Consider the following 19,269-nt stretch of genomic DNA (forward strand, 5'->3'; position numbering starts at 1 on the left):
AGGCCAAAGACAGGAAAATTAATTCAGGACAGTCTCAACTCAAGAAAGTTAAATGAAAATCCAATTATGGCATATAGAATGCAAATAAGGAGACAGAAACTCCAGAAGATCAGAGCAGGACACAAGATGTGAGAGCATCAGAATAGTCCTTGATTTTCCACTTCAGAGTGTGGCAGAATTGCTTGTTGGACTGTTGGGTAGATTAGGGCGCAGATGATAATTTACTGATCATTTGCACAGTATTATGGTTGCTGATCTAAGTGAATCCAAGAGATAGGTAATAGTGCTTCGGTGACTTTCTGGAATTTTCTGGGAGACATGATGGGGTAAATTGCGTTTGCTACAGAGTTGGGGGCATAATAAATTCACATTACATTTTAAGTTCATTATCTTGATTGGATTTTTTTTAGAGTGAAGTACATAGTTCATATTTTGAGACTATAAATATGATCTTCCTTCAGTATTAAAATATAAAACAAGACTCCATACTCCTTCCATCTTATCACCCACAGAAATTCTAATGAATTCCATGTTTTTGTTTAAACAGCTCATGCTTTTCTCTAGTTAAGTCTGCTTTGAAAAGTCCTGCCAGAGTCAGGTTTTGTATCTGAGTGGCTTTGTACCTTGAGCTGTAAATTTCCTAAACTCCCAGAATTTCTTTTGTAGTGTTGGTGTTACTCACTACACAGGGTTATCATGGGGAATTACATGCAGTTGGGAATTGAAAGCCCCTTATCAGAGTGTCTGGAGCAAAATAATTGCCCCATAAATGCCAGCTATTATTACTGGACCACCAAAGGAAATTCTTTGGTCCAATAATATGACTGTGTGTGTTGTGTGCAGTTATCTTATGTTTAACCAGATAGGTATCTCTCAATAACTACTATTCATTGGTACTCTCCTAGTAAGAGTCACCTTGAATCCATGAATTGGCACGAACATATAATAAATTCTATGTAAACAATATGGTCAGAAGTTAAAGTGCTTTATCAATAATCACAGATCAAAACTGCCTTCAGCAAATTTCACACTAAAAGGAAGAATACTTTTTCCTATTTATTGCAATTTTATTTATTTATTTATTTTCTTATTTATTTCTTTATTGGGAAAGAGGGTATTTTCAGGCTCACCTTTGTCGTAATTCATATGTTGAGGTCAGAGGATAAACTCAGATATCCATTCTCTTCTTTTACTTGGTGTCTTAGTCTCTTGTTCATTGATGCACATACCAAGATAGCTGACCAGTGAATCTCCAGCTCCCATCTGTCACTACAGTACTGGAATCGTGGAGGCATGTAAATGCTTCCCATTGTACATGCATGTCGGGAAATTTATTCCTCATGTTTATGCAGCAAGCAACTTCCCTAGCCATCTCCTAAGTCTCATCACCATTAAAAACATTGACGGTAGAACTAGGTTTCCTGGATTTATGTTTTCATTATACCATTAATGGGTTCTACAACAATAAGAAAAACAGTTGACTCCCTGTGCTGCAAAAACCTCATAATTATGGCGATTATTATAATTCCTATTACAGAGAACACGTACACAACCAATGACTAGGCCCTGGAAATTAGATAAGAAAATTAAAAGTAATGTCTTTTAATTAACATTAGCACAAAATTAACATTACTACAACAAATAACTGACATTTTATTTATATCCACAGTTGGCATCTTTAAGATAATCTAGCCTTTTATGATGTACTGAAAAAGAAAAATTACAAGTCTCTTTTTACAGTTTCTCAACGTGGCCTCTAAAGGATGCCTTTGACTTCACTTATGGCCAAGTTCCATGGTCTTTCCTGTATTTTGCTGGCCCTGGTCTTTGACATATGAAAGTGTCTTTTTGTTCAGCATCTTAGTTCAGATATGTTTCCCTCGTGCTGACACTTCTGGTTTTCTGAAGTTTGCTATTGTTACCTGACACCCGGTCCACCACCACCATTTGGCCTTTCTCCTTTATGCTTAAAAATAAATGGCCCAATACCTGTGTTCTGGAGGGTCAGTGTGGCCCATGTTCTTTCCTATGCAATCTCTAAGTCTCAAATGTACACTATTATTTCACCTCAGGCTCAGCCACCGATCCTCAAGTCTCATAAGATTTCCACTTGAATTCCTCATTACTACATCACATTGAATTTTCAGTTCCAAACAAACTTTCCATTCAGAGCCCTGGGGTGTCACACACTCTGTGTGATGATTAGGATTTATTTCCACTTGATACTGAGGAGGCAGGACCCTGTAAGAAGCTGTCTAGATTACAATTAGTATCAGGGACTGTCTGCTATGAATTGTTCTCTTAACTGTTGATCTGATGTGACCACCTGCTTCATATTCCTATCATCTTGCCTCTCCAGCAATTATGGATTATAATGTTCTGACAAATAAACCCTTTCTCTGTTAACTTGGTTTTATCACAGCAGCAAGTATAGAATCTAAGATGTCCTGCTAGGCCTGTGACTAGCAGTTGGTATTAGCATGCCCTTACAGCCTCTGATCCATACCTTTGTATTCTATAGTTTACTATGTGACCCTTTTGATACATGGCTTCACTACCATCTGCCTTTTTGTATTAGAACTTTACCACTGTAGCAGTTTCCTCCCAGGAGCTGGCTTCTCAGTCATGACATTCATCTTTGCTACCACCAATGGGTTAGTCTTCCTTTTGATAGGCCACTTCATCCCAGACCTTTTTTGTTTGCACTCACATCAATTGAAGACACTTGTGCAACTCTTTGGTGTTTCCAAACTCATTTTTCTACCCATAGACCAAAGGTCTAGGTGAATTCTGATGGACAGGCCTTTGTCATCACCAAAGTCACACATTTATTTATGTCTCTAGTTTGCCCAGCCTCTGAACAATGTTTAGAGTTTCCATTCACTTCTTAATGTTCCTTTGGGCCTATTTACACTGTGTGGCAAGCATCCTCTTTGGTTTTTATGTAAGATGAGACTTTATATATATACGCACATATAGATATATATGAATATGTTGTACATCTTATATATGATATTATATAATGTACTAGCTGGTTTTGAGTCAACTTGACATAAGCTGGAGTTATTATAGAGAAAAGAGCCTCAGTTGAAGAAATGCTTCCATGAGATCCAGCTATAAGGCATTTTCTCAATTAGTGATCAAAGTCAGAGGGTCCAGTCAATTGTGGGTGGTGCCATTCCTGGGCTGGTAGACCTGGATTCTATAAGAAAGCAGGCTGAGCAAGCCAGGGGAAGCAAGCCAGTAAACAACATCCCTCCATGGCCTCTTCATCAGCTCCCGCTTCCTGACCTGCTTGGGTTCCAGTTCTGATTTCCTTTGGTGATGAACAGAGATATGAATTCATAAGATGAATAAACCCTTTCTTTTTCATCTTGCTTCTTGGTCATCATGTTTTGTGCAGGAATAGAAACCCTGACTAAGCCTGACTAAGATATATATATATATAATCTTCCTATTATATCAAAATTTAGCATAGCATCTGTAACTGTAAATACATACACATAATGAATGTAACCACTGGATATTACTCCTGACAAAGACCTAAGACAGCTTGCCCCAAGTGCTTTAGTACATAAATGAGGATTCTGAAAGCCTGAGATAGGCATTTAAGAATTTAGTAGCTATATAGTAAGATGTATAATTCTTTCTATTCATGACGTATTATACCTAAGGGCTTCTGACATTATTGATACAAATTTGTATTTCAGAATAAGTTGTATTTTTATTAAACTTGAGTATCACATAAGAAATCAAGGCATCTACAATACTAAGTCTAATAAAATAAAACAGAAGTTGATAACAAGAAATAGGAGGACTGAAGATGCTGTGGTGTGTAATAATTTGTCTACATTGGAATATTAATTGTGACTGGAGGAGAGTGCACATCTGCCCAGGAAGCAGTGTTTGCCTGGATTTCCTAAGAGATCTTCATAACAAAATTGGAGAGCCAATGATTTTCAACATAGTGTCAAGGGTGAAGAGAAGGTCATCTGGTGGATGTTTCTAGCTTTTCTAAAAAAATATCTCCCATGCCTTGTGGTTGTCTGTTACAGTGCCAGTGCTGTCATCCAAATTCATGGGGGAACCGGAACATCCCTCACTAGACCCTTTGTTAGTCTGCTTATGCAAGTTCCAATTAATTTTTCATTTGCATCTGCATAGATGTGTGTCTGCTGATCATCCTTCTATCTTAGAGGTTTCAAAGAGCGTGCTTGAGTAGCCCCACCTTTGAAGCCTTCCATCAGCAACTTTACCCTTTCTGACCAGGCTCTGAATTATAGGCTTCTCTGTGGGAGGACACAAGTAGTCCATGATTGGAGGTCTGCTAATTATGGGGTTCAAAAATCCTAAAAATCCAAAGAACTCTAAATACCAAAACATAAAAAATAATTCCCACTATTCAGCAATGCAATTTTGATTTGAATTGTCCTAGTATTTCACAGATTAAATGTATAGGCCCCACAAGACTGCTCTCAATTCAGAGATTTGCTCCAATTCTCAGGAGAGCTGCACTGCTGGCCAACTGGTACTGATACAAGTGTCTCTGTATGTAACTCTTCAGGCACTCATGAAACGCTGTGCAAGAAGTTTGATACTAAAACACTGAGATTAGGAGTAGTAAAATAATAAGACACAGAGGGTAAGTTGTGGAAGATCCCATGTATTTCTTGGTTATGTTATCTCCTGGGGAAGCATATGTGTTCAGAGATTTTGCTGTGGTCTCATTATGCATGCATGACTGCTTAAACCCATGGCAATGTGGAATGGATATCTAGCACCACTCTCATTCTTAGACTTTGGCACCTCCAGTTTGGTTTGCCATGGCAAAACACCTCTTTAACTACATTATCTTTCTAGTGTGTCTAGTGCTCATCAAGAAACTGTCTAAGAATCCCACAATTTCACCATGAGCATAGATGTAGACATAGTTCCAAGGACCCCATCATAAAAACAAAGATCTTCATCTTTGTCGTCGTCGTCTTCTTCTTCTTCTTCTTCTTCTTCTTCTTTTTCTTCTTCTTCTTCTTCTTCTTCTTCTTCTTCTTCTTCTTCTTCTTCTTCTTCTTCTTCTTCTTCTTCTTCTTCTTCTTCTTCTTCTTCTTCTTCTCCTTCTTTTCTTCTGGTTCTGCATATTTTTTTTCTTTCTTGCTTTTAACTTTTTAAATACTTCAGCATCCCAAAAGTTTGGAGCCTATTCCCAGGAACACAAGACAAAGATAAAACATACTCCCAATTATAACACATGAAGAAAATACAACACAAATTAGATTTGTTAAAGTCCCAGAAAACCAGAAAAAAAAGTTTTTTGGGTTTATGATAGAAAAAAATTACTTAAAACTTTTTATTTGAAAAATTTGAAGAGTGGTTACACACTATCAGACATTAGCCTCCTTCATTTATTTTTTTTAACAGTATTTATTAAAGCCATAGTCAGTACTGTTAAACTTAATTATTTGTATTGTATAGTAAAGAGAACATGTGAACTGTTAGAAGTTATTCTCTGATTTGATTCTAGTCTAAATGAATCTCAAGCCTGAGATCATTGGATATGTTTGCTTTTCAAGAGTAATGGAGGAAGTACCCCAGGTTACAAAGCATTGGGCACTGAGATCTGTAAAGAGTTTGGGAAAGCAAGCCAAATACAATAGGACTTGGGTATTTTGTTGACGTGAGTTTACTACTTGGTTTTATATTTGTGAACTAAATCAAGATGTACTTTAAAATGTCATGTAAGTTATTCATTTTTGTGTTTTCTTGTAATTGGAGCAACATACTAATTTCTACAAGTTGTGACTACTAACAGAGAGCAATCGCCTCACAGACTTATACCGGAGAGATGAGAACATTTGGGTGACGAGCAATGGCCACTTGCAGAGTCCTCGATTCCCCAACAGCTACCCCAGGAACCTACTGTTGACATGGCACCTCCACTCCCAGGAGAAAACACGGATACAACTGGCCTTTGACCATCAATTTGGACTAGAGGAAGCAGAAAATGACATTTGTAGGTAAGAGAACAGTATCCTAATCAAAGTGGGAGAGCATGATTTAAAAATATTGCAATAAATATTCTTTTTTTTAATAAATTTTACATAAAACCATGTGAATATATTTTTTAGTCAGTACTTGATTTTTTTCAAGGGCTTGACAGTATGCATTGAAAACCTACTAGTTGCAATAAGCTTAAAGTACATGCAAAACAAAACGCAACATGGAAATAGTCAAAGTCTTCTTGTTTTGTGAATATATGTATATTTTTTGTTTTCTTTATTTCTTGGACTTCATACAGTCTGTGAGTTGTTTCTGGGGGAGTGCAAGCCTCTGGGGTTAGCATCCCACAATCAGTGACTGCATATTATGTTTGTTCTTTTGTGACTGGGTTATCTCACTCAGGATGATCTTCTCTAGATGCAGCCATTTTCTTAAGAATTTGGTTAAGTCATTGTTTCTGGTGGCTGAGTAGTATTCCATTGTGTATATGTACCACAATTTTTGTATCCATTCATCTTCTGAAGGACATCTGGGTTCCTTCCAGCTTCTGGCTATTATAAATAGAGCCGCTATGAACATTGTGGTGCATATATCTTTGTTGTGTACTAAAGTTTCTCTGGGGTATATGCCCAGAAGTGGAATAGCTAGGTCTTCAGGTAGTACTATATCCAATTTTCTGAGGTATCGCCAGACAGATTTCCAGAGTGGTTGTCTTAGCTTGCAATCCCACCAACAGTAGAGAAGTGTTCCTCTTTCTCCGCAGCCTCGCCAGCATCTGCTGTCATCTGAGTTTTGGATCTTGGCCAATCTGACTGGTGTGAGGTGGAATCTTAGGGTTGTTTTGATTTGCATTTCCCTGATGGCTAAGGATGTGGAGCACTTCCTCAGATGTTTCTCGGCCATTCGGTGTTCCTCAACTGAAAATGATTTGTTTAGCTCTGTACCCCATTTTTTAATAGGGTAATTTGATTCTCTGGTGTCTAGCTTTTTGAGTTCCTTGTACACGTTGGATATTAGGCCTCTATCTGATATGGTGTTGGTAAAGATCTTTTCCCATTCTGTTGGTTGCCATTTTGTTTTCTTGACGATGTCCTTAGCCTTACTGAAACTTTCCAATCTCATTAATGTCCCATTTGTTAATCTTTGACCTTAGAGCTTGAGCCATTGGTGTTTTGTTCAGGAAATTTTCTCCTGTGCCTATGTGTTCTAAGGTTTTCCCTACTTTCTCATCTAATAGTTTCAGTGTATCTAGTTTAATGTGGAGATCTTTAATCCACTTACACTTGAGCTTTGTACAAGGAGATAAGAACGGGTCTATTTTCATTCTTTTGCATGTTGAGTGCCAGTTGGACCAGCACCATTTGTTGAATAGGCTGTCCTTTTTTTGTTGAATGTTTACTGCTCCTTTGTAAAAAATCAGGTGACCATATACATGAGGGCTCATTTCTGGATCTTCTACTTTATTCCATTGATCCACCTGCCTATTTCTGTACCAGTACCATGCAGTTTTCAACACAATTGCCTTGTAATATAGCTTGAGGTCAGGGATAGTGATTCCCGCAGATGTTTTTTGTTGTTGATGATGGATTTCGCTATTCTAGGTCTTTTGTTATTCCATATGAAATTGCACATTGATCTTTCCAATTCCATGAAGAACTGGGTTGGAATTTTGATGGGGATTGCATTGAATCTGTAGATTGCTTTTGGTAGGATGGCCATTTTTAAGATGTTGATCTTTCCAATCCATGAGCATGGGAGATCTTTCCATTTTCTGAGATCCTCCTCAATTTTTTTCTTTAGAGGTTTGAAGTTCTTGTCATACAGGTCCTTCACTTCCTTAGTTAGAGTCACACCAAGGTATTTCATAGTTTTTTTAACGATTGTGAAGGGTACCTTTTCCCTAATTTCTTTTTCCACATGTTTGTCCTTTGAGTATAGGAAGGCTACTGATTTGTTTGAGTTAATTTTGTATCCGGCCACTTTGCTGAACTTGTTTATCAGCTGTAGGAGTTCTCTGGTGGAATTTTTGGAGTCACTCAAGTACACTATCATGTCATCGGCAAAGAGTGATGTTTTTATCTCTTCCTGTCCGATTTGTATCCCTTGATCTCCTTTTGCTGTCTAATTGCTCCAGCCAAGACTTCCAGTACTATGTTAAATAGGTAGGGAGAGAGTGGGCAGCCTTGTCGAGTCGCTGATTTTAGTGGGATTGCTTCAAGTTTCTTGCCATTAAGTTTGATGTTTGCTGTTGGTTTGCTGTATATTGCTTTTATTATGTTTAAATATGGGCCTTGGATTCCTGTCCTTTCCAGGACTTTTAATATGAAGGGGTGTTGGATTTTGTCGAATGCTTTCTCAGCGTCTAGTGAGATGACCATGTGATTTTGGTCTTTAAGTTTGTTTATATGGTAGGTTACATTGATGGATTTCCTTATGTTAAACCATCCCTGCATCCCAGGGATGAAGCCTACTTGGTCATGATGAATGATGGTTTTGATGTGTTCTTGGATTCGGTTTGCAAGGATTTTGTTGAGTTTTTTGCATCCATGTTCATAAGTGAGATTGGTCTGAAGTTCTCTTTCTTTGTAGGGTCTTTGTGTGGCTTAGGTACGAGGGTTATTGTAGCCTCAAAAAATGAGTTGGGTAATATTCCATCTATTCTATCTTTTGGAATAGTTTGGCGAATATTGGTGTTATATCCCCAATAAATGTCTGATAAAATTCTGCACTGAACCTGTCTGGACCTGGGCTTTTTTTTGATTGAGAGGCTTTTGATGACTTCTTCTATTTCTTTAGGTGTTATAGGGTTATTTAGATGGTTTACTTGGTCCTGGTTAAACTTTGGGACCTTGTATATGTCTAGGAATTCGTCCATTTCCTCCAGATTTTCCAATTTTGTGGAGTATAAGTTTTTGTAGTACGATCTGATGATTTCTTGAATTTCCTTAGTTTCAGTTGTTATGTCACCACTTTGCTTTCTGATTTTGTTAATTTGGATACTCTCTCTTTGCCCTTTAGTTAGTCTGGCTAGGGGTTTATCAATCTTGTTGATTTTCTCAAAGAACCAACTCTTTGTTTTGTTGATTTTTTCAATGGTTCTTTTTGTTTCTATTTGGTCTATTTCTGCCCTAATTTTGATTATTTCTTGCCGTCTACTCTTTTTGGGTATATCTGCTTCCTTTTGTTCTAGGGCTTTTAGCTGTGCTTTCAGGTTGCTGATGTGAGCTCTCTCCAGTTTCTTTTTGGAAGCACTTAGGGCTATGAGTTTTCCTCTCAATACTGCTTTCATTGCATCCCATAGGTTTGGGTATGTTGTGTTATCGTTTTCGTTGAATTCTAGAAAGTCCTTTATTTCTTTCTTTATTTCTTCTTTGACCCTGCTATCCTTTAACAGAGCGTTGTTTAGTTTCCATGTGTATGTGGGCATTTTGTTGTCTTTGTTGTTGTTAAAGACCAGCCATAGACCATGGTGATCTGAGAGGATGCATGGGAGTATTTCAATCTTCTTATATCGATGAAGGCTCGTTCTGTGTCCAATTATGTGGTCAATTTTCGAGAAGGTGCCATGTGTTGGTGAGAAGAAGATGTATTCTTTTACTTTAGGATAGTATGTTCTGTATATATCTTTTAATTCTAGTTGGTTCAATGTCTCTGCTAGTTTTGCAGTGTCCTTGTTCAGTTTCAGTTTCCCTGATCTGTCCGTTGGTGAGAGTGGGGTATTAAAGTCTCCCACTATTATTGTGTGGGGTGAAATGTATTTTTTGAGCTTTAGTAGAGTTTCTTTTATGAATGTGGGTGATTTTTTATTTGGAGCATATATGTTAAGGATTGAGAGTTCCTCCTGACAGATTTCCCCGGTAATGAGTAAAAAGTGTCCTTCTTTATCTTTTTTGATAACTTTTGGTTGGAAATTTACTTTATTCTATATTAGAATAGCCACTCCAGCTTGCTTCTTGGAGCTGTTTGCTTGGAAGTTTTTTTCCCACCCTTTTACTCTGAGATAGTGTCTGTCTCTGTCTCTGAGATGAGTTTCCTGTATGCAGCAAAATGCTGGATTTTGTTTATGTATCCAGTCTGATAGTCTATGTCTCTTTATTGGGGAGTTGAGACCATTTATGTTAATAAATATCAAGGAATAATTGTTTCTGTTTCCTGCCATTTTTGCTTTTTTTGGGTTGAGTTGTGTCTGTGTTTTTTTCTTCTTTTAGTTTTCTTGTTTAGGGGTTTTCTAGTTTTTACTAGGCTGTATTTTCCCTCCTTGTATTGGGTTTTCCACCTATAATTCGTTGTAGTGCTGGGTTTGTGGTCAGATATTGTGTGAATTTTGATTTGTCTTGAAATATCTTCGTCTCTCCATTAATGGTGATTGATAGTTTTGCTGGGTATAGCAGCTTGTGCTGGCACTTGTGCTCTCTTAAGGAGTGCATGATATCTGTCCAGGCTCTTCTAGCTTTCATAGTCTCTGTTGAGAAATCGGGTGTGAGTCTGATTGGTCTCCCTTTATATGTTACCTGACCTTTTTCCCTTACTGCTTTTAGTATTCTTTCTTTACTTTGGGCACTTGATGTTTTTACTATTATGTGTCGGGAGGTATTTCTTTTCTGGTCCAACCTATTTGGAGTTCTGAAGGCTTCTTTTATGCTCGTGGTCATCACATTCTTGAGGGTAGGGAAGTTTTCTTCTATGATTTTGTTGAAGATATTTACTGTGCCTCTTAGTTGATACTCTTCTCCCTCTTCTATTCCTATTATCCTTAGGTTCGGTCTTCTCATTGTGTCTTGGATTTCCTGTACATTTTGGGTTAGGAGCTTTTTGTTTTTTGCATCTTCTCTGGCTGTTTTTTCTATGTTTGCAATGTTGTCTTCTGCCCCCGAGATTCTCTCCTCGATTTCTTGTAAACTGTTGGAAATGCTTGCTTCTGTGACTCCTGATTTCTTTTTTTGGTGTTCTGACTCTAGGGTTATCTCTTTTAATGTTTTCTTTATTGTGTCAATTTCTGTTTTAATTTCCCTCTTCCATTCCTTTATTTCTTTGGTTCTGTTTTCGTCTCGTTCTTTGAGTTCTTTGAGTGTTTTTCTTGTTTCTTCTTTAAAAGCTTCTGAATCTTTTTGGTTTTTCTCCCTTTCTTGTTTAAGTAACTCTATCATCGTCTTGAGGCATGATTTCATGTCTGTGTCTTCTTTCTCTGGAATGTTTGGAATTCCGATGTTTGCTACTATCGGAGAGCTGGGTTCTGGTGTTGCTAGATTGTCTTGGTTTCCTTGGGATATACTCTTTCTCTTTCCTCTTGCCATTTTGTTGTCAGTGATATGTTCTTGCCTTTCCCTTGTATCTGGTCTGTGTCCCTGGTACACTTTCCGTGTGCACTCCGCAGAGATCTCTCTACTCCCCGGCAGCCCAGGTTCCGGGTCCAGCTGGGCCAGGCTCCTCTCTGCGTCCTGAAGTCCCCTCCGGGTGGAAACAGACATTCCTAAGATCTGTTCCTGGTCACAGATGCTCAGCATCTTCGAGCCACCTTTTCGGCTGGCAGGTGGGCCAGGCTCTGCTCTGCATCCTGAAGTCGTCTCCGGGTGGGAACAGAAGTTCCTAAGATCTGTTCCTGGTCACAGTTTCTCAGCCTGTACGAGCCGCCTTTCTGGCTGGCAGTTGGGCCAGGCTCCGCTCTGTGTCCTGAAGTCGTCTCCGGGTTGGAACAGAAGTTCCTAAGATCTGTTCCTGGTCACAGTTGCTCAGCCTGTATGAGCCGCCTTTCCCAGGAAATTCCTATCTTGATTACTATTCCAATTCCTAGCAATTTAAGGGAAATGGTTTTATTTTGGCTCACTGTTTGGGGATATCATTCCAGTTGTAGTGTCTGATTATATTGTATCTCTGTCAGGAAGAAAAGTAGGATGGATATTGGTAGCCTTGCTGTTCTCTCCTGTTCATGCAGGTTAAGGCCCTAGCTTAGAGAACAGTGCCATCATCTTTAAGGGTAAGTTTTCCTATTCAAACTTGACAGCGTTGACAGTGCCCGTGCTGCCAGTGTATGAGTATTGGGGGTAGGTCCTTGGGATTGAAAGAAAACAGGTACACAGGTCATTCATTCAAGGAGAAGGCACACAAGCTTTACTGAGCAGGTTTTTAAGTACTGAGGGAGAAAACATGGAAAAGTACCAGGTGAGTCTCAGAGATCAGGAGGTTGCTCACTTGGAAAGCCCCTAGTCAGGGACCAGGAAGCAACAGCTGCATTATGGAAAGTCCCAGCCCCAAGACTGGGGTCGAAGAGCAGCTACCAAGGGCATAAATAGGTTTTTAGCCACAGCAGGTAAAAAGGCTTAGTGGAGGAGAAAGGGCAGCCAAGGTTATAAGGTCCAAAACAAACTAATTAAATAAAGATAATTTTTCATGAGAATGGCCAAATTCTAGTGTCCTAAATGGTTCTAGATTCCATCAAGTTTTTAATCAGTATCAACAGTCCCTATGGCCATCTTTTAAAAAAGTTTTATGCTGGCACTGCAGCATAACAAATAATGACCCACAAAAATGTACAAGGGTCACAACTGCATGTTTCCCTGAAAAAGGATAGACTCTGGGAATCTGTTAATTTCCAAAGCTCAGAAAGGCCTTTGTGAGCATGTAGATGCATTTAATCCAGGTTCCTCAGAGCTGCATACTATAACTCTGGTGAATATCTGCCACCAGCACAGAGAGCAAAGCCCTAGCTTGCTTCAGGGTTTGAGACCACTGTAGACAAGACAAGAGTAGGTGACAGAGAACCAGGTCAGGAACTTCCTGACACTTCCATAGCAGAAAGATGAGGCAGAAACTACCTCATGATCTATGTGCTCTTTAGATGTCTGTTTCCTGATGGTGGAGAAGATGAAAGCAGGCTAATCACCCTTCCTCATTAGCATGGTTATCAGAGGAAATCCAGGCCTTTGTTCTTAGACTTCTTGACTCACAGCTTCTTTCTCCTTTAGTTATTCTGCCTGAGACTCCAGAGGATATTTTTTTCTTTTTGTGCCTTACTGGCTCTACTCTCTGCATTGCCAGTGAACTCCTGAACTACTAAATCCTTTCCACAGTTTACTTTCCTCTGAATGATAAAAGGATTTGGTTGTCCTTTGTTGCCCATTTATTATACTGACAGATTTTATTATGCTGCTGTTTTTTTTTTTCTTCCCAGAAAATAATGGCATTGACTATTATTTTCTAGGACCACAGAGGATAATGTATGCCAAAAGCAGAGACAAATACACATGTGGAGAGCTAGTTATTATTTACAGTGAAAATAAACTAAAGCTGATCTTGTGTTTTTTCAACCTTAAAAGAGAGACCTATATTTTTCTGACAAAAGAGGAAGAAAAAAAGGGCAAAAAAAGAAAATATAATGCTATTAAAAGAATATTAAAGGTAACAGCATGGATGGTAGTGAAATCAAGGATATGTCTGACAATGCCTTAGCTTCATTTACAGCTGTTGTTCTAAAATAGCTTGACAACAGCAATTCATGGGAAAAGAGGTTCATTTTAGCTTACCATTCAAAGATGTAGTCAGTCTATCAGTCAGGGAAGTTAAAACAGCTGATCACATGCAAGGTCAATCATGAAATGGGGACTGATGCATGTTGACACTCAACTAACTTTCTTATTATTTTGTAATCTAAGACCTAGGACCATGGTGGTGCCACCACACTGAATGTGTCTTCTCACCCTAACTAACCTGATAGTGATAATTTCCCATATGCTTTTCTAGGGACCTCTATCTCTAGTGATTCTAAACCTCATCAAGTTAACAATCCTGTATCATCATAGACACCAAATATGTGAGGTTGAGAATTTTGTTTTCCCTACACCAAACCATTCTTTAACACCTGCTGAGTATCCTACAGTTTAATTTAGTTTTAGCATAGTCACTTGGACTTTGCACCCAACACCATGGGAAGGAGTTTAGTCCCATGAGTCTCCCCTTTGTTAAATGTCAGATCCATGTCTCATTCCTTCCATCTTCTGCTGTAGCAACTGTAATCAGAGAGGTATACAACTCCTCCTAAGCTTGGCAGAATTGCTATCACTGCTCACAAAATTCACAGAAGCCCTTGACGTCATTGTTTAGCAGCTTAGTATAAAGAAAATAGATCAAGGCATTCACCACATAAGAGATAAACAAAGTAAAGCTCATTGAAAGACCACAGTCTCCAAATAACCTCAATATGTCACCAACCTAGAAGTTAAAAATACTATGGAGAGTTCATTATGTGACTTCTGGGCATGGATGGTGAGAAAATGCAGTCTCCAGGCTTTTTCTTCTCCTAAGTACCCCTGGAACTGAAATTCTGAACTTCTAACCATTCTTTGCACTTTCTAGTGTGCTGCCTCCATTCTGAAGTTCTCTGGGGTATCATTGAAAGTTCATCATTGTCATAAACTCTGCTGAATAACAAATGAGTCTCTTCTATTGCTTAAAAACTCCAATGGTGTTAGCATAGAGCCAAAGACCAGGACCAGGTATCTGTATTCTTTTTACAAAAAGGAAGCCACTGTTAAACTGGGATTTTGGTACTAGACAACATTCAAACATATATTAGACTGGATCATTTCTGGACCTTTCATCAATTCAAGTTTTTCCTTGAATTTTTCTGGAATGAAGGAAAATGATAAGAAATGAAGGAGATAAATCAGATCCCAGTCCCATGGCCCTCCCTAGCCTGGGATGCATACTCCATTGGGACTCAATGTAAAGTTACACTGAATTTTCTAAACGATATATTTTATTAAAAATATTTCAAATAAATTCATGTTTGCGTACTAAATATGAGTTATATATATGTATAAACACACACACACACACACACACACACATACACACACACACATATACACACACACACATATACATATACATATAAATATAAATAAATATATATATATATATATATATATATATATATATATATATATATATATATATATATGAGAAACAGAGACAAAGGACATAAGGGCCTCATAAATCATTATCAGGGATATTTAGTCAGCATATTATTATTTCTAGCTAAACTTTATATCACCCTTCCCAGTGCAGTGAAAATTCTGCCATAAGCAAAGGCAACAAATTCCAGTGAATTTTTCTGAATATTCAAATCTTATATTCATAATACCACTTCCTTCTAGTAATTCTAATTGGACAAAATAAACACATGTGAGACGTATGTGCCTATGTTCACTGGAGTGATGGCACTTGCCTGTGACTTTAACACCTGTAGTCACTTGGGTAAAGCTGGAGATAAGAAGTAGGAATCTTGACCAACTGAAGGACAGATTGTTTAATGGATCTTGTTGAAAAACCTATGACCTAAGGAATTGTACAAGAGAATAAATGCTTTATAGAGAATGCAAGCATGTTACTGAAGGAACATTGAGCTGGGATTGTTGAAGGAACAACAAGGATTAAATGTGTACACAAGGTAATTAATGGCCCTGTGCTGTTGTTTACAGTCCTGGGGTGCTGTGTTTCTGTGACCACTGATAAGAGTGATCCTGTGTTAATGTAGAATTCATTCACTCCCTCTTGTAACTAACCAGAAGTTACTGATCAGCACACACAGTATATGCCTTTCTTTCTGAAAGAAAAAAGTCAAATGTAATCATGTGGTCATTCTAAATTACAATTTTAAAGGAGATTCCTTAGTCTATGAAGATGTCAATCATGTACTTCTCAAAGAAGCCTTGGTGAGCAAAATGATTTAAAATGTAAATTGGTTTGGAAGTTTCCTATGGTGACTACTGGAACATGCAACTCAACGTACCTTTAAAATATGTTAGCAGAAGACAGCTATTTTTCCCCAGAAATCATTCTAAGCATCATGTTCTGAAAATTCTTTTTAATTCTCCAGGACATTGTAATTGTCATAATGCAGGAAGTTGTTGTTCTTTCAGGATAGAGTGTTCAATTTCAAATTTGACAAACATTGCCTAAACTAGTTTTTAGGTTGTGCACATTTCTACAGGTTCTTGTCTTCAGTTAGATGGAAAGTCATAAGATATCATGTGTAAGTCTCAATTTTTCAACAGTTAAGTCAACTTTCCTAAAAGCATTGATATAGTCTCACACTTTCTAGGTATGACTTTGTGGAAGTTGAAGATGTCTCAGAAAGCAGGACCATTGTCAGAGGAAGGTGGTGTGGCCACAAGGAGATCCCTCCAGGAATAACCTCAAGAACAAACCAGATAAAAATCACATTTAAGTCTGATGACTACTTTGTGGCAAAACCTGGATTCAAGATTTATTATTCATTTGTGGTGAGTATGTAACTCACCCTCTGATCCAAACACACACTGTTTTCATAGAGCAAAAGGATGGTTTCCTGTGGTTAAATGTAGTCCTGTAAAGGTCTTTATTACATGTGAACAGAATTTTAAAGAATGCCTGTGTTTTTAAGGAAAACCATTTGGGTCTAGTACAGCAAACTTGAGGGCATGAGGTTTCAGGGGAAATTAGAAGACAGAAATGGGAGTCCATAGTATAGTAATTTCAAGGTAAGTTTATAAAGCCAAATGGATGATGATGATGATGATAATGATGATGATGATGATGATGATGATAATGATGATGATGATGTGTGTGTGTGTGTGTGTGTGTGTGTGTGTGTGTATTAAACATGTTTTAAGAGTCAAAACAGACAATAAAATACTTCTCAATTTGTTTTGAAAAGTTGTTCACAAATGTTATCTTAGAATTAAAATCCTATAGATTTAACTTAAATAATACGCAAGAGTTGAGAAGGGCCTATATTGCTGACAAAAATCTTGAGGATTTGTAAGCATCTTATAGTCCATAAAGTCCAAATTTGGGCTCACTAATCTGAATTTTGTTTAATACACTCAAGATTATTTATAAATGGCATTCTACCTAAACTTCTTAACATTCATTTTCAATACCAAATGGTTCTGTGTGTTTAGAAATATCCAACCTCATAGTGGACTGGAATCTAAATTGTAGTAAATCCTGGCTGTTGGGCCACACATTGTCATGTATCTTCATTTTTCTTTCATTCATCTAGCATAAAGGATGAGAGCCAAGCAGAATGTAGTATCTAAATGGCATTCATTTGTTGGGACTTTTTGTTTTTGCTGTTTGAATTGAATTTACAGAAGAAAATTGGCTTGCTGTTTTTATCATCTAGTGTATTCTTGCATCACTCTAAGTTATTAAACACTAAAAGAATTCTATATTAGAACAGTCAATGAAAAACTACCATAAGCAAACACTGGTTGAAGTTTTGATTTGGAAACAATCCATCAATCATGCTTTACTTGGAGATGTATTTGGTGCTCTGAAGCATTGAAATTAAGAATGAGTGCTTAGCTTCAACAGATTTCCCTTTAATGAATATACACAGTGCCATAGCTATATAAAATTGTTTGCAAGTAAAGTAGACTTGGCAAATTCAACTCGTGATGGGCAAACAGGCTTAGGAAAAAAAAATTTCTCTTACAATATCAAAGACTGCTACTCTAGGGCATGTACTTTCTGTTATGCCATGGTCATGATAAAATTAAATTGTTCATAAGTCAAAGATAACTTATTTCTAATATTTTTATGGATTTATTTATTGTGTGAATGTATTGCAAACTTGTGCATATGTACTTGCCTATGTTGGTGCTTTTAGAGAAATTTGTTAATTTCTCAATCTTACTTTTACAAACAACTTTATTTTACAAAACAAAGATAAATGTATAGATTTTAAACATTTTTGCTTAAAATTATACATTTTTGTCAGTACTTTTTTTCAGATTTTAACATAATTTTTATATAAAACTATATGAATATATTTTTTAATCAGTACTTGATTTTTTTCAAGGTTTGATTGTATGCCTTGAAAACTTAATAGTTACAATGAGCTAAAGTACATGTAAAACAAAATTAAACATGGAAATAGTTAAAGTTTTCTTGTTTTGTAAATATTTTTTTTGTTTTGTTTTGTTTTCTTTATTTCTTGGACTTAATACATTCTGTGAGTTGTTTCTGGGGGAGTGCAAGCCTCTGGGGTTAGCATCCCACTATCAATGACTGCATATTATGTCTGTTCTTTTGTGACTGGATTATCTCACTCAGGATGATATTCTCTAAATGCAGCCATTTTCTTAAGAATTTGGTTAAGTCATTGTTTCTGGTGGCTGAGTAGTATTCCATTGTGTAAATGTACCACAATTTTTGTATCCAATTTTCTGAGGTATCGCCAGACAGATTTCCAGAGTGGTTGTATTAGCTTGCAACCCCACCAACAGTGGAGAAGTGTTCCTCTTTCTCCGCAGCCTCACCAGCATCTGCTGTCATCTGAGTTTTAGATCTTGGCCAATCTGACTGGTGTGAGGTGGAATCTCAGGGTTGTTTTGATTTGCATTTCGCTGATGGCTAAGGATGTGGAGCACTTCCTCAGATGTTTCTAGGCCATTCGGTATTCCTCAACTGAAAATGATTTGTTTAGCTCTGTACCCCATTTTTTAATAGGGTAATTTGATTCTCTGGTGTCTAGATTTTTGAGTTCCTTGTACACCTTGGATATTAGGCCTCTATCAGATATGGTGTTGGTAAAGATCTTTTCCCATTCTGTTGGTTGCCATTTTGTTTTCTTGACGATGTCCTTAGCCTTACAGAAACTTTGCAATCTCATTAAGTCCCATTTGTTAATCTTTGACCTTAGAGCTTGAGCCACTGGTGTTTTGTTCAGGAAATTTTCTCCTGTGCCTATGTGTTCTAAGGTTTTCCCTACTTTCTCATCTAATAGTTTCAGTGTATCTGGTTTAATGTGGAGATCTTTGATCCACTTACACTTGAGCTTTGTATAAGGAGATAAGAAAGGGTCTATTTTCATTCTTTTGCATGCTGAGTGCCAGTTGGACCAGCACCATTTGTTGAATAGGCTGTCCTTTTTCCATTGAATGTTTACTGCTCCTTTGTAAAAAATCAGGTGACCATATACATGAGGGCTCATTTCTGGATCTTCTATTCTATTCCATTGATCCACATGCCTATTTCTGTACCAGTACCATGCAGTTTTCAGCACAATTACCTTGTAATATAGCTTGAGGTCAGGGATAATGATTCCCGCATATGTTATTTTGTTGTTGAGGATAAATTTAGCTATTCTAGGTCTTTTGTTATTCCATATGAAATTGCACATTGATCTTTCCAATTCCATGAAGAACTGGGTTGGAATTTTGATGGGGATGGCATTGAATCTGTAGATTGCTTTTGGCAGGATGACCATTTTTAAGATGTTGATTTTTCCAA

General features: G+C 37.5%; 1 protein-coding gene across 2 annotated transcripts in view; it reads left to right on the plus strand.

The window, feature by feature from the left end:
- Positions 1 to 19,269, plus strand: part of PDGFD (platelet derived growth factor D) — a gene marked incomplete at its 5' end in the record, with an annotated part of 205,385 nt that overhangs the window by 105,808 nt on the left and 80,308 nt on the right. Inside the window, 2 exons of one of the 2 annotated variants that reach the window (XM_080932555.1) lie at positions 5,807 to 6,011; positions 16,094 to 16,274. In XM_080932555.1, coding sequence (XP_080788681.1) covers positions 5,807 to 6,011; positions 16,094 to 16,274 — 386 coding nt within the window. The remainder of the gene's footprint in view (positions 1 to 5,806; positions 6,012 to 16,093; positions 16,275 to 19,269) is intronic. The other variant, XM_080932556.1, reaches the window with a different exon arrangement.

Source organism: Micromys minutus, assembly GCF_963924665.1.
Source record: "Micromys minutus genome assembly, chromosome: 18".
NCBI classification, from domain to species: Eukaryota; Metazoa; Chordata; class Mammalia; order Rodentia; family Muridae; genus Micromys; species Micromys minutus.